Source organism: Mauremys mutica, chromosome 6 (assembly GCF_020497125.1).
Source record: "Mauremys mutica isolate MM-2020 ecotype Southern chromosome 6, ASM2049712v1, whole genome shotgun sequence".
In the NCBI taxonomy this organism is placed as follows: Eukaryota; Metazoa; Chordata; order Testudines; family Geoemydidae; genus Mauremys; species Mauremys mutica.
In genome coordinates this window covers 43,776,533-43,792,443 of record NC_059077.1, presented here as the reverse complement: position 1 = coordinate 43,792,443, position 15,911 = coordinate 43,776,533, and the positions used below count along the sequence as shown (strand labels likewise).

The following is a 15,911-nucleotide window of genomic DNA, read 5'->3' as shown; positions in this document are numbered from 1 at the left end:
TGTCACCTCAGGACGAAATGCAGGGACAAAATTTCTTGATACTTTAAATGACTGCTTCATGGAGCAGGTGGTACGGGAACCCACAAGGAGAGAGGCAACTCTCGATTTAGTCCTGAGTGGAGCGCAGGAGCTGGTCCAAGAGGTAACTATAACTGGACCGCTTGGAAATAGTGACCATAATATAATAACATTTAACATCTCTGTGGTGGGAAGAACACCTCAACAGCCCAGCACTGTGGCATTTAATTTCAGAAAGGGGAACTATGCAAAAATGCGGGGGTTAGTTAAACAGAAATTAAAAGGTACAGTGACTAAAGTGAAATCCCTGCAAGCTGCATGGACGCTTTTCAAAGACACCATAATAAAGGCCAAACTTAAATGTATACCCCAAATTAAAAAAACACAGTAAAAGAACTAAAAAAGAGCCACTGTGGCTTAACAACCATGTAAAAGAAGCAGTGAGAGATAAAAAGGCATCTTTTTAAAAAGTGGAAGTCAAATCCTAGTGAGGTAAATAGAAAGGAACATAAACACTGCCTAATTAAGTGTAAAAATGTAATAAGAAAAGTCAGAGGAGTTTGAAGAACGGCTAGCCAAAAACTCAAAAGGTAATAACAGAATGTTTTTTTAAGTACATCAGAAGCAGGAAGCCTGCTAAACAGCCAGTGGGGCTCCTGGACGATCGAGATACAAAGGGAGCGCTTAAAGACTATAAAGTCATTGCGGAGAAACTAAATGGATTCTTTGCTTCAGTCTGAGGATGTTAGGGAGATTCCCAAACCTGAGCCGGTTTTTGTAGGTGACAAATCTGAGGAATTGTCACAGATTGAGGTGTCACTAGAGGAGATTTTGGAATTAATTGATAAACTTAATAGTAACAAGTCACCAGGACCAGATGGCATTCACCCAAGAGTTCTGAAAGAACTCAGATGTGAAGTTGTGGAACTATTAACTATGGTTTGTAACCTGTCCTTTAAATCAGCTTCTGTACTCAGTGACTAGAAGATAGCTAATGTAACGCCAATATTTAAAAAGGACTCTAGAGGTGATCCGAGCAATTACAGACCGGTAAGTCTAACATCAGTACCGGGCAAATTAGTTGAAACAATAGTAAAGAATAAAATTGTCAGACACATAGAAGAACATAAATTGTTGGGCAAAAGTCAACATGGTTTCTGTAAAGGGAAATTGTGTCTTACTAATCTATTAGAGTTCTTTGAAGGGGTCAACAAACGTGGACAAGGGGGATCCAGTGGACACAGTGTACTTAGATTTCCAGAAAGCCTTTGACAAGGTCCCTCACCAAAGTGGGGACCTTTGTAAATTAAGTTGTCATGAGATAAGAGGGAAGATCCTTTCATGGATTGAGAGCTGGTTAAAAGACAGGGAACAAAGGGTAGGAATAAATGGTAAATTCTCAGACTGGAGAGGGGTAACTGGTGGTGGTCCCCAAAGGTCAGTCCTAGGACCAATCCTATTCAACTTATTCATAAATGATCTGGAGAAAGGGGTAAAAAGTGAGGTGGCAAAGTTTGCAGATGATACTAAACTGCTCAAGATAGTTAAGACCAAAGCAGACCGTGAAGAACTTCAAAAAGATCTCACAAAACTAAGTGATTGGGCAACAAAATGGCAAATGAAATTTAATGTGGACAAATGTAAAGTAATGCACATTGGAAGAAATAACCCCAGCTATACATACAATATGATGGGGGCTAATTTAGCTACCACAAATCAGGAAAAAGATCTTGGAGTCATTGTCGATAGTTCTCTGAAGACATCTATGCAGTGTACAGGGGTGGTCAAAAAAAGCAAACAGGATGTTAGGAATCATTAAAAAGGGGATAGAAAATAAGACAGAGAGTATCTTATTGCCCTTATATAAATCCATGGTACGCCCACATCTTGAATGCTGTGTACAGATGTGGTCTCCTCATCTCAAAAAAACTATACTGGCACTAGAAAAGGTTCAGAGAAGGGCAACTAAAATTATTAGGAGTTTGGAACGGGTCCCATATGAGGAGAGATGAAAGAGGCTAGGACTTTTCAACTTGGAAAAGAGGAGACTAAGGGGGGATATGATAGAGGTATATAAAATCATGAGTGATGTTGAGAAAGTAAATAAGGAAAAGTTATTTACTTGTTCCCATAATACAAGAATTAGGGGCCACCAAATGAAATTAATGGGCAGCAGGTTTAAAATAAATAAAAGGAAGTTCTTCTTCATGCAGCGCACAGTCAACTTGGGGAACTCCTTGCCTGAGGAGGTTAAATTCATGGAGGTTAAGTCTGTTAATGGCTATTAGCCAGAATGGGTAAGGAATGGTGTCCCTAGCTTCTGTTTGTCAGAGGGTGGAGATTGATCTCTCTCCTGCCATCTCTTGATCACTGCCTGTTGGGTTCACTCCCTCTGGGGCACCTGGCATTGGCCACTGTTGGTAGACAGGATATTGGGCTGGATGGACCTTTGGTCTGACCTAGTATGGCTGTTCTTATGTTCTTATGTAGCTTTCAGTATTTTGTGTGAGAAAAGGAACTCTTAGTTACAGGGTTTGTAGCTTATATATTAGGAAATAGTGATAAGTTCTTTGGAGTTTAATGTCTTGGAGTAGTGCCTATGTGAACACCCTTTGATGTGTGTTGAACTGAGAAGAATCAAGGCTTAGTGATGCATGAAAGCCAAACATGTCAGTCATAACTACATAATTATACTGTGTCTCACGTGCAGGTAACACTATGTTAATACTTAACAGGGATCGTATTCTTTAAGGAACTAAAAACAGTACACTAAAATGATACACATTTAATGTTCAGGTATAATTCTTTGCAAGATATCAGATTTAAGAACAAAAAGACACCTGTACTGAATGCTGCAGCAATATAATACTGTGCTTCCGAGGTTCCTGGGTCACGAATAAAGGTCCTAGCACTCCTGCCTGGAATTAGGATTTCATTTTATATCTGACTCATGGAGCAATTTCTTTAGCTTACCTTTAACAGGCAGTCGGGGTAGTCACTGAACAGGAGAGTGGAGATTTACACTCTCTGAGAAGTGACAATTTTTAAGTAAAGTGCCCGTTGATTAGAAGTAGCTTGAGGGCATTCTGACTTTCCACTGCAGTTAGATATTGGCGTGGGAGGACCTGTGCATTGTTTAGTCTGTGTGACAATATTCTTCTTCGAGTGATTGCTCCTATGCATTCCATGTAGGTGTGCGCGCCGCGCGTGCACGGCTCTTCGGAACATTTTTAGCCTAGCAACACCGGCGGGCCGGCTGGGCGCCCCCTGGAGTGGCGCCGCTATAGCGCTAGTTATATACCCCAGCCGGCCCGTCCGCTCCTCAGTTCCTTCTTCCCGCCCGTGACGGCAGTTGGAACTGTGGAGTGCTTGTCGTCCTCCACTTACCTAGCTCACCTTGGTTCTAGTTTGTATTTAGTGTATATAGTTAGTTATTAAACTGAGTTAGTTGAGTAGTTAGTAGTTAGATTAGGGGGAATTAGGGGGGCTTAGCCCCTCTTTTCCCGTCCGGTGCGGGCGTATGCCCAAGACACCAGGATTCAAGCCCTGTGCGGCTTGCCAGCGGCATATGCCCGTTGGGGACCCCCACGACGCCTGCCTTCGTTGTCTCGGCGAGGGACATCGACCAGACAAGTGCCTCATTTGCAGGTCGTTCAAGCCGCGAACTAAAAAGGAGCGGGACATTAGGTTGCGGCAGCTCCTTATGGAGTCGGCGCTTACCCCTGAGGTGCCGACTCCTCCGGCTCCGGCGTCGTCCTCGGTGCGGAGTGCTCCAGCGGTCCCCGGCCGGTCCGGTACCGAGACTGTTAAGAAGCAGCCGGCACCGAAGCCCCGGCACCGTTCCCATTCACCATCTGGGAAACGGAAGCCTAAGCCCAAGGCTGTAGAGACTGCTACGCCGAGACCATCGGTCCAGCAGCCAGCAGCGGCGCCTTCAGCACCGTCCGTGACAGCGCACGGACCGTCCGCGGTACCGTCGACTCCGGCACCGGCTGGGCCGTCGAGTCCGGTACCCCCGCGCTCCCCGGTGCAAGCCGTGGTCGAGCTGCCTCTCCCGTCCACGCCCGAGACGTTCTCGACGGCGAGGGAGCTCATAGAGCTAACAGAGGCACCGAGCCTCCGGCCCCCGGCACCGCCGGTGCGGGCTGTTCCGTCAGTGGGAAAACCGGCCATGGTACGACCGGCCACCCCTGACAAACGGGATAGGAGGCGATCCAGGTCCCGCTCCCGGTCCCGATCCCGGAGACGGTCACCTTCCCGCCATTCAAGGTCACGGCACCGGTCTCCATCACGGTACCGCTCTCCTTCTCGGCGCCGGTCGCAGTCCCAGTACCGCTCCTCATCGCGGTACCGGTCGTACTCCCGGAGGCGTTCCAGGTCCCGGTCCCGCTCTCCGGACCGTCGGCACCGAGGGAGGTCCGGATCCCGGCACCGCTCCCGACGCCATTCTCGAAGCCGCTCCCGTCGACGACGATCGAGATCGCGGTCGACCTCCCGCTACTCGCGCGGTCGAAGGTCCCGCTCCCGGCACCGAGACGATCGGCACCGGTACATGGCACCGTCCACGGACAGACTGGTGGCATTGACGGCGCAGTCTCTGAGCGCCTCTGTCCCCCCGTGGCCTTCCCGCCAACCGTCGGTCGCTTCACACGATGGCAGCGGTGCAGATTACCGCGCGGACCCACAAGGACAAGACCTGGGTCCCCAGCAATGGGGTTTCTGGACCCCCTGGGCAGGTCACGAGGCTCAAGGCGCCCCCTTCCTCCCGCGACAGGGGCCTTCTGACCATGGGGTGCCGGAAGCCACCGTCAGCAGGCCCCCTCCATCGCCTCCGGTTGAGGTTCCACCACCGCCGGTGCAGACGGAACATCCCGTGGAGACGGCGACCTCACACCCCATGGACGAGCCTCAGCCTCTGCCTATTGGTCAGGCCCAGTCCTCGTCTTCCTCGCCCGACGAGGCGGTGGTGGGATCTTCGTCATCCGATCCCCCACCGATTGACTTACGTGCCCATCAGGACCTCCTTCGTCGGGTGGCACAAGCAGTTAACCTTCCAGTAGCGGAGGTCATCGAGGACGAGGACCCGATCACTAATGTGGTCGGAACGGAGGCCCCCATGCGAGTGACCCTACCGTTTGTTCGGACGATCCAGAAAAATGCCACCACACTTTGGCAGTCCCCGGCGTCCATCCCTCCCACTGCCCGTGGAGTGGAGCGGAAGTACTCGGTACCCCCGACTGGGTACGAGTACCTGTACACCCACCCGACCCCGGACTCCCTAGTGGTACAGTCGGTGAATGACAGGGAGCGAAATGGGCAACCTGCGCCGGCTCCTAAGTCTAAAGACGCGCGCAGGATGGACCTGTTGGGCCGGAAGGTATATTCGGCTGGCGGCCTCCAACTACGCATAGCAAATCAGTTGGTTCTCCTGGCCCGCTATGCTTACGATAACTTCGTAGCCCTCTCTAAATTTACGGAGTTGGTTCCAACATCCTCCAGGCAGGAGTTCTCAGCTTTGCTGGAAGAGGGCAAGAAAGCTACCAGGTCCTCCATTCAGGGCTCACTGGACTCTGCAGACTCCGGAGCCAGGACCTTGGCATCGGGAGTGACAATGAGAAGGATCTCCTGGCTGCAATCGTCCACCTTGCCGCCAGAGGTCGAGTATACTCTGCAAGACTTGCCCTTCGATACCAAGGGCTTATTCTCGGAGAAAACGGACTCCAGGATACAGACCCTTAAGGACGGGCGCATTGCCATCCGTACGCTAGGCATGCATACGCCTGTGACACAACGGAGGCCTTTCAGGCAGCAGCCCTTTCGGCCGTTCAATCAGTCCAGGTCTCGGCCGGATAATACACGCAGGGGCAGACTAAACCGCCGTAGGCCATCGAGCAATCGGCGTACCCAGTCCCAGGCGCCTTCCAAGGCCCCCCAAGGGCCGAAGCAGGCGTTTTGATGGGACGCCCGAGGACGGCCCATCAGTCTCTCCTCTGGATCCTTCCCCGTTATTTTTCAATCGTCTTTCCCACTTCCTCCCGGCGTGGTCCCAGATTACATCGGACAACTGGGTGCTACGCACGGTAGAGTCTGGTTACCATCTTCAGTTTGTTTCGCCCCCACCTTCCCACCCACCCACCCCGTCCCTCTTCAGGGACCCCTCTCACGAGCAAGTCCTCCTACAAGAGGTCGAGTCTCTGCTGAGATTGGGTGCTATAGAGGAGGTGCCGAGCGATATGCGAGGCAGGGGATTTTACTCCCGATATTTCTTAATCCCCAAGGCGAAGGGAGGCCTATGACCCATACTCGACCTCCGAGAGCTCAACAAATACCTTATCAAGCTCAAGTTTCGCATGGTAACCCTGGGGACTATCATTCCCTCCCTGGATCCGGGAGACTGGTTTGCCGCCCTCGACATGAAGGACGCGTATTTTCATGTCGCCATTTACCCTCCTCATCGGCGCTACCTGCGCTTCGTTGTCAACAATACGCACTACCAATTCACAGTGCTGCCTTTCGGCCTCTCTACAGCGCCGAGGGTATTCACCAAGTGCATGGCAGTGGTGGCCGCGGCCATCCGCCGTCGTCGGATACATGTCTACCCCTATCTCGACGACTGGCTAGTCCGAGGACCATCCCGCCAACTGGTGGCGTCCCACATGGCCACGGTCCTAGCCCTGTTTCAGCGTCTAGGGCTCATGATAAATGCCGAGAAGTCGATGTTGACCCCTTCGCAAAGAGTGGAGTTCATCGGTGCGGTCCTGGATTCCAATTTGGCCAGGGCCTGCCTGCCCCAACCTCGGCATCAGTCTCTGGTCTCTCTAGTTCGAGACCTACAAGCTTTCCCACGGACAACAGTGCGTTCCTGCCTCCGCCTTCTAGGCCACATGGCGTCGTGTACGTTCGTCACTCAGTACGCGAGGTTGCACCTTCGCCCATTTCAAATTTGGCTCGCGTCAGTGTACCGGCCCCACCGCGACTCCATCGATATGGTGGTCACGCCCACGAAGCCTGCACTCGCTTCGCTCACTTGGTGGCTGGACCCAGCAGTCGTGTGTGCCGGAGTCTCTTTCCGCCCTCTTCAACCATCAGCCACTCTGACCACGGATGCGTCAGAGCTGGGGTGGGGAGCGCACCTAGCCGACCTGCACACCCAAGGCCTCTGGTCGCCCCGAGAGCTCTCCCTCCATATCAATGTCAGAGAGCTCCGAGCGATTCGCCTCGCCTGTCAAGCCTTTTGCCCCAGTCTCCAGGGGCGTTGCATCGCGGTGTTGACAGACGACACAACGGCGATGTTTTATGTCAACGAGCAGGGTGGAGCCCGATCTTCTCCGCTGTGCACGGAGGCGATGCTATTGTGGGACTTCTGCATAGCCCACTCCATTCACCTAGTGGCGTCCTATCTTCCAGGGGTGCAGAACACGCTGGCCGACTGTCTGAGCAGGTCGTTCCTGTCCCACGAGTGGTCCCTCCGCCCAGATGTGGTTCACACGATTTTCCGGAGGTGGGGGTTTCCCCGGATAGACCTGTTCGCCTCCAGAGAGAACAGGAAGTGCCACCAGTTCTGCTCGCTCCAGGGTCGCGCCCCGGGCTCCCTGTCGGACGCATTCCTCTACCCCTGGACGGGTCACCTACTGTATGCCTTCCCTCCGTTCCCACTTGTACATCGGGTGCTTCTCAAGCTTCGGAGGGACAGAGCCCGCCTCATACTCGTCGCTCCGGCCTGGCCGAGACAGCACTGGTACACTCTGCTGCTCGAGCTATCGGTACGAGATCCCATCCCTCTGCCCTTATGGCCGGACCTGATAACGCAGGACTTCGGCAGGCTCCGCCACCCGGACCTGCAGTCCCTCCATCTGACAGCCTGGTACCTGAGTGGTTGACCCGCACGGAGCGGACCTGTTCGGCAGCGGTCCAGCGGGTCCTGCTGGAGAGCAGAAAGCCCTCCACTCGCTCGACCTACCTCTCCAAATGGAAGCGCTTCGCCATATGGTGCGACCAGAAAGATCTGAATCCATTCGTCGTCCCTATCCCAACGATACTGGACTACCTCTGGTCGCTTAAAGAACAGGGTCTGGTGGTCTCATCGTTAAAGGTGCACCTGGCAGCGATATCGGCCTTCAGGCCACCCGTCGGTCACCGATCCATCTTCTCCGGTCCTACGGTTTCCCGCTTCCTCAAGGGTCTTGAGCGTTTGTTCCCGCCAGTGCGGGCCCCGACTCCGCCCTGGGACCTGAATCTGGTCTTGGGCAGGCTCATGGGACCTCCCTTTGAGCCCATGGCTGCGTGTTCACTGCTCCACCTGTCATGGAAAACAGCTTTTCTCATCGCAATAACCTCAGCGAGGCGAGTTTCCGAGCTCCAGGCCCTGACGGCCGGTCCTCCGTACACCATCTTTCATGCGGACAAGGTCCAGCTTCGGCCTCACCCGGCCTTCCTCCCTAAGGTGGTGTCAGCCTTCCATGTAAATCAGGACATTTTCCTTCCCGTTTTTTTCCCGAAGCCTCATGCCTCGAGTCGGGATCAACAGCTGCACACCCTGGATGTCCGCAGGGCCCTTGCGTTCTACATACACCGGACAAAATCCTTCCGGCGTTCGCCACAACTGTTCATAGCGGTTGCAGAACGTATGAAAGGCAAGCCGGTCTCCTCTCAGAGGATTTCCTCATGGGTCACCGCATGCATCAGAACTTGCTATGAGCTGGCGGGGGTGCCAGCTGACCGTCTTACCGCTCACTCCACGAGAGCGCACGCCTCGTCTGCCGCCTTCCTGGCCCATGTCCCCATTCAGGACATCTGTAGAGCGGCCACCTGGTCCTCTGTCCACACCTTCGCCTCCCACTACGCGTTGGTGCAGCAATCCAGAGACGATGCAGCCTTCGGCTCTGCAGTCTTGCACTCTGCCACCTCTCACTCCGACCCCACCGCCTAGGTAAGGCTTGGGAGTCACCTACATGGAATGCATAGGAGCAATTACTCGAAGAAGAAAAGACGGTTACTCACCGTTGTAACTGTTGTTCTTCGAGATGTGTTGCTCCTATCCATTCCAGACCCGCCCTCCTTCCCCACTGTCGGAGTAGCCGGCAAGAAGGAACTGAGGAGCGGACGGGCCGGCTGGGGTATATAACTAGCGCTATAGCGGCGCCACTCCAGGGGGCGCCCAGCCGGCCCGCCGGTGTTGCTAGGCTAAAAATGTTCCGAAGAGCCGTGCACGCGCGGCGCGCACACCTACATGGAATGGATAGGAGCAACACATCTCGAAGAACAACAGTTACAACGGTGAGTAACCGTCTTTTCTATGACTCTGTGAATTTAAGAAGATCTCAAGGGAAATAAATCATTAGTATAAAGAAAAAGTATATTAAGTTGCATCAAATTGCACAAGAAACTGGTCTAAAGCAACAGTCTAACTTCTTTGTAATATAGCAACTGACCAGCCATAAATATTGTCAGTTTTATTGTGTTGGCACTTATCGTAATGAATTAATGCGGATGTTTCCTGATTGTACTCTGTCAGGCATAGCAGTGATGCATTTTCCTGGAAATTCTATAGGCCATAGTTTAAAAAAACAAAACAAAAAAAAATAAAACCACCAGCCCTAAACCCATAGCTTTCAAATAAGAGTTCTAAAAAGAAATTCATTTATTTAAGCAAACCCATAAAACAGTTTTTTAAAAGACTGTTAGTCGTGTGCTTTTCTTCCCTTCAGAATGTTTTATAGAATCACATTTTTATTATTCTGTTTGATCTTTCTTGCAAAATCCTATCTATTAATGTGATCTGAAACTGAAAACAACTTTTGCATTTCTCTCATTTAGCAGGCTTCAACTACAGAGGTACAAATTGGGCCCATGAGACTGACACAAGATCCTGTTCAGGTAGGACTTTGTTTCAATTTGATGGTACTGTAAGTTCTGTGTAAAAGTGCAAAGGAATTAAAGGCTCAATCCATGTATAACTATTAAAAAGTCATTGCCCATCCAACCACTTGTATTAGAATGCACATCAATATTGCTAAATTACACGTCTCCTTCCTGAAGCTATGTTGCAGCTCCGGGGTTACATATAGAAACATGGTGCAGGCAGTATCCAGCAGGAGTATTGTAGGACTCTGGATACCTTTGTTTTTTCCTCAATTTGGAGTGCAGCTATAAACTATGCAAGAAATTCTTCAGAAAAGAATCTCGGCCTCTTACGAGAGTGAAGAAGCTTGGTGTGGAAAGGCAGCATAAATTCTGCTGCATTTGAAGTCTTTCAAGAGCTGGAAAGTAGGGTCCTTTTGTTCTTGGAGCCAATTCCCACAAAATTTAGGGAAGGTTTGGACTTGAGCTTTTCCAATTTTGGACCATCTTTAGGAAGATTACTAAGATTCCTATTACTATGTGAATAGTAAAGTTTTTAACATGGTGGTTCTCAGCATTTTATAGAGCTGAGAAACCATTCTTTCTGGCTAGTGTCTTTGTTACTAATAATGCCACTTTTTTTAATATGAGAAAAGCATGTAATAGAATCCTGAAAACTGTTCTGCTCATGATCTTCATGAAACTTATTGTGCCCAGATGTTAAATGTAGTAGCTGAAATTTGAAGAAAGCTGTTGCATTCTGCTAATCATCCGGTAACAGCTATAAAACCATTCTTTTCTAATGTATGCAGCCAGGAAGGAATAATACATAACTTTTATGGACAGTAGCAGCAAATCAACATTCTTACTACTTGTACCTGTTACTCACTAGAACAGTTGGTTTAATGCTGCAACATTTCACAGTATCTGGCTAGATAGCTATAGAAAGTTCCTCACTAAAGAAAGTTGCTCAGGCAGGCACCAGCAGTTTAACTGAAATGGCAATTGAGCTTTGTGACTGTAATGTGCTCAGGACTGAACTACAATGCTAGAATGAATATGCATTTAAAGTAATGAACTCCTTTACCACTTTGGAGAGCACATTCCCTAAAGCACACAATTTCTTTGGTTTACCTACAAGCCTGGGAAGAAACCAATGCACAAAGCATGTGAATGTGCAGTGACAAGCAAAGCGCTCAAAGAGAGGCCACTAAAATAGAACCATTCCTGTCACTAACTTCTACCAACCAGAAACTCTTTTCTAAGTGTTCTTGAATTTTCAGTCCTGATACAGTTCTGTAAAACACTCCATTACTGAGTTAAAGGTATCATTGAGTCACTCCCTTTGCTGGAGGATGGCAGAACAGGACAAAGAGAATTGTGCTCTGATAGGTTACAAGTACAAGAAATCAAATTAGCCCCAGCAATAGTGGCTGAACTATGGCTCTGCATACCATTGCTCTTGCTCATACTTACTACAATTTCTATAGGTTTTGTCTGTTCTGGTAAATAGGATACATGCAGTGCTTAATTTGTGATGGAAGAATTAGCCCCAGCAAGCCCCAGCACAAATTAAGCACAGATGCACCCACTATCCCATACACCTGACCCTGCCTATCCCCCATCCAATCCCCCCATCCCGCACACAGTGCATGCACTCCCAACCTACACCCTATCAAGAACACCCAGCCCAAACATACGCCCATGCCCCGTACAATTGTCCCAGGGATGCTGGTGCTTTAGTTTCCAAATTGGTCAGTGGACACTGGAGAGCAGCACCGTGCCCCGCCAACCACCTCCATCTGCATTGCTCTCTCAATGCCAGGGTGTGTGTGAATTTTCGGCCCCACCCGATCCATCGCTCCCATACAAAGGGGTTGTGGTCTTCCCCAACTGAACCCAGATCGCTCCGCTCTTGGCCTGAATCGGGACATTTACCCAGCTGGAATCCCTTGTGGGGAGGAGTGCCCCATCTCTCGTGAAAGAGGGTCCAGAAATGGGCCCAGCTCCCACCTCCTGGTGCTGGTTACCTGCTGGGGGCGGGCTAGGCAGCGCCCCCCTACTGAGCACCATGGTGGGATTAGCGCCTCCCCCCGAGCCAGAGCGTAGAGCTGCCGCCCCAGTTGGTGCATCTTGCATCCCCTGCTCCGTGTGCCTGCTATGCCTCCCCCAGCAGGGTCTGCGCATGGCACTGGGGCTGCCTCTTGGAGCCTCCCTCCTGTCCTAGTGCCCTACTGCTCCTGCCCCACACCCCGGCTGCATGGTCACCTCCCCAGTCCCTGACACCTCACCTCTCCTCTCTCCTCGCTGCCAGTACTCCTCGCAGGAGCCCCCCCCCAGGAAGTCAAGGGGGCACTGGCGGATGCAGTGCTGGAGTGTGGCATCCCCGGCCCCAAAGGACTCTCAGCCTAGGATGCAGGAGCTCAGCTTGTATTGATTTAACCACAGCTGCACCCACTGGGTGTTGGACAGGCTCAGCATGGGGAACAGGGGAGGAAACTGGAGCCTGTGCGTGAAGCGGCTGCAGCCCCAGTTCAGAAAGGATGCTCTGTGGCCACCGTGAGCCTTCTGCTGCCTGTGTTGGGACCAGAAACTGACCTCCCAAACCCAGAGGTGTCAGGGCTCAACCCTGGCACAAATTAAGCACTGAATGGATGTCAAATGTTAGTTCTTGGTTTATAATTTGTGCACTTAGTGATCCCAGATGACAGAGAATGTAAGTTAAAAGTTTACAAAACAATATATATTAACTGTTGAAACACAATAACCTTTTTATTCTCATTCTGTAACACTGCTTTAACGATAGAAGGTTCAGCTTTATTTTTGTCTCATTTATCTATACATTTTACACACACAGCTATGTGGCAGAATTTTAAATTGTTTTGAGAAGCAAAGCATAAACAGTGATGCAAGAAATAAAGCTTTTGTGGAAATGATACAAGAAACAAAGCATTTCTATCCTCTATGCACGTGTAATTAAGTTTAAGTTTATAATTGCCATAAAATGTTGAAACTTTTTCTGTACCAAATACTGGTCTAAATAATGATTTGATCAAATGAAATAGTTCCTTCATGTTATCTTATGCTTGTAGAACTATAACTAGCTTCAGTAGTAGAACAGTGTCTTTGTTTTTCATGGAATTTTAACATAAATGTGTGGAACTTTTCAGGAAAAAAAAGTTCTTCGAACTTCGATAGTTTGCACTAGGATGGGCAAGAAAATATTTAACAAGTAAAACTACTCTCCACATTTATGTGAAAGTTCTCTTCAGTGTCCTTAGCAGAAATCATGTTTCTCTAAATACTGTCGTGCTAGTGTTAGCTGTTGTGATGTATTTTAAATTAACATTCATCATGTAGGAAGGGAGAGTAAAAAAAACAAATGCTTTAGGGTTGTTGTTTTTTAAACAACTTAGTTGGTGGTAGATGGTCTTTTGTCCATAGTTCTTTTAAAGAGATAAGAATCTACAGTATTGCATAAAAGCCAAAATAGGATTAAAAACATTATATATTAGTTTCCATATAAGAAAGGCATTATTATACAGTATTCTTTTTATTAGGGAGAGGGGAGAATCCGACATTGTACCTAAACACATGTGTGGAATAAATTGTGTTACTCTACACTTGGCTAATCAGGCAACATATTGCTAATAAGTCCATTAATTTAATAAATCTGCATGTTAGTCTTTTGTTCCCTCTTAACGATGTACGTGACCTATTCTTTTATACAGTATAAAATCTGCTGTCATCCAGTTTAAAATCCCCATTTGCTGCAACTTCATCCCATGTAAAATTACCAGAAATTAGTCTACATGTCTGATAAATCCAAATAGCTTTGCTAAAACAAGTTCTCGTCAGGCCTTCTGTAACAGCTAGGTCTGTTTTACTTGGTGTACTTCTTTAAGGTTTATTATCTAAAGTAATGAATATTGCTTGTTTCATTTGGAGCGAACTGACGCACAGAGCTAGGAATGCTGAGAACATCCAGACCTGCCTGGAATATTGCCTGTGTTTTTGCTTGGTATGTGACATTATTTGTAATTGTGCCCTGCCACAGGCCATTTAACAGATGGGTGAAGAGTCCAGTGGCGAATCTACAATGGGGAGGAGAAATGTCTGTTCTGGCATGTGTTTGTAGCGTAGCATGCTGGACTGTGCCTGGACAGTCTACTCCTGGCCTTATGTTCCTGACCCTGCAAATGGGTGAGGGATCCAGACTGTGCCTACCATGTGATTCTAACATGTCAGCCCCTGGTCTCTAAGTGCCCTTATGGTAGTCTCTCACAGAGCTTATATCGCTGCCAAAACCCTGTACTCTTGCCTCTTGGGACCCCAGAAGTGACACCAAGTACTGGAGGTAATGCGCATGAAAGGTGTCTCCTCACCCCCACTGGAAGCCAGTGGAGCAGTTTATCTATGTAGGGACTTGCAAGTTCTGTATACCCCGCCCCGCCCGCCCCAAAAAAACTGTACTGGCAGGCATCTCTGAAACAGAACAAAAACTTAGTTCTGCGTGCCACAGGCCCTGGATAGGGCCCTGTAGGCCTGTCACTTTGAGCCATACCACATGTGACTTAGGAGGCAGATTGGCTCTGCATCCACCTTACAATGGGGAAAGAAGCAGATAAGGGAAAAACAGGACAGACAATAAACGTAGGGAGAATCAACAGAATGGTCAGTGCACAGAGCCTCTCTGGATCTGGCCCTTGGTAGATGAACATCCCTTTCAATTAAAGGGATTGATTGGTATAAAGCAGGGGTCGGCAACCGGTGGCTCGCGGCTCGCCAGGGTAAGCACCCTGGCGGGCCGGCCCGGTTTGTTTATCTGCCGCGTCGGCAAGTTCGGCCGATCGCGGCTCCCACTGGCCGCGGTTCGCGATCCCAGGCCAATGTGGGAGGCAGGAAGCCGCGGCCAGAACATCCCTCGGCTCGCGCCGCTTCCTGCCTCCCGCATTGGCCTGGGAGCGCGAACCGCGGCCAGTGGGAGCCGCGATCGGCCGAACTTGCCGACGCGGCAGATAAACAAACTGGGCCGGCCCGCCAGGGTACTTACCCTGGCGAGCCGCGAGCCACCGGTTGCCGACCCTTGTTATAAAGCCTTACTTGTACAAATACGTACACTGATTTCAGTGGGACCGTTTGTGCAATTACTTATATGAGTAGCTTGCAGGATCAGCTCATAAGACAGAATCTCTTTTTCTGTGGAAATCTTTAGTAAAGAACACATCAGTCTGCATTTGAGGCCATTAGTAACTGTTAAAATAACATTTAGGAAGTGAGTTAAGGGTGATGGAGTAACTTTATTAAAAAATTGGATTTTTTTTAAAGAAGATGGCCAGGGGAAACATTAACAATCACTTTAATTCTAAATGATATATGGTGGCAATTTCACTAATAGCCTAGGAGTTTCATATGCAGTTGCCTGCTCAGTACCGAACATGATGATGGTCTCTCTCCAGAGAGGGTATGTGGTAGAAAGTATGCCGTTCAGTAGGAAGCCAGTCTAAGTCAACCTGATGGAGATGTAGTAATTAAAAAGATGAACTTCAAGTTTATAGTGACGGCAGAACTGTCACCTTTAGCGAACTTCAAATATTATGGTGAGTGATACTAGTTATATGCCACTCTTATGGTAGTTTATGAATACAGATGCAATGAGGAAAATGCTGTACTATCTAGTCTCTCGTCCTGGCCCTCTTCATCTCATGTATCCATTACTGCCATCTCCCCTACTCTGGCCTTGACAAATACCACGTATGTCCTTTCGAAACATTGCTGCAAAAAACTTTTTTCCTGGCTCATCACTTCAACAATATCCTCATTTGAATTCTTCCATGGCTCCCCTTTCTGCATTTCTTTAAAAAAAACAAACAAACAAAACCCTTTTTAAGGCTCTTGATCTGTCAACTCTTGTACAATGTCAAGATGATAACCTCTAATTCTGCCCCACCAATAATGCCAGCCTTCATTGCCCATCTCTCAAATTTTCTAGGAAGCATTTTTCTCCTTGCTTATGTCCCGATCCTTATGCGTGGGAAGAAGCACCATCTCAA

The 15,911-nt window shown here is 49.1% G+C and overlaps 1 protein-coding gene across 3 annotated transcripts in view; it reads left to right on the top strand.

The window, feature by feature from the left end:
• Window positions 1–15,911, top strand: part of PDE8B (phosphodiesterase 8B) — a 153,328-nt gene that overhangs the window by 68,979 nt on the left and 68,438 nt on the right. For all 3 annotated transcript variants that reach the window (XM_045020592.1, XM_045020593.1, XR_006580312.1), the window contains exon 2: window positions 9,835–9,894. In XM_045020592.1, coding sequence (XP_044876527.1) covers window positions 9,835–9,894 — 60 coding nt within the window. The remainder of the gene's footprint in view (window positions 1–9,834; window positions 9,895–15,911) is intronic.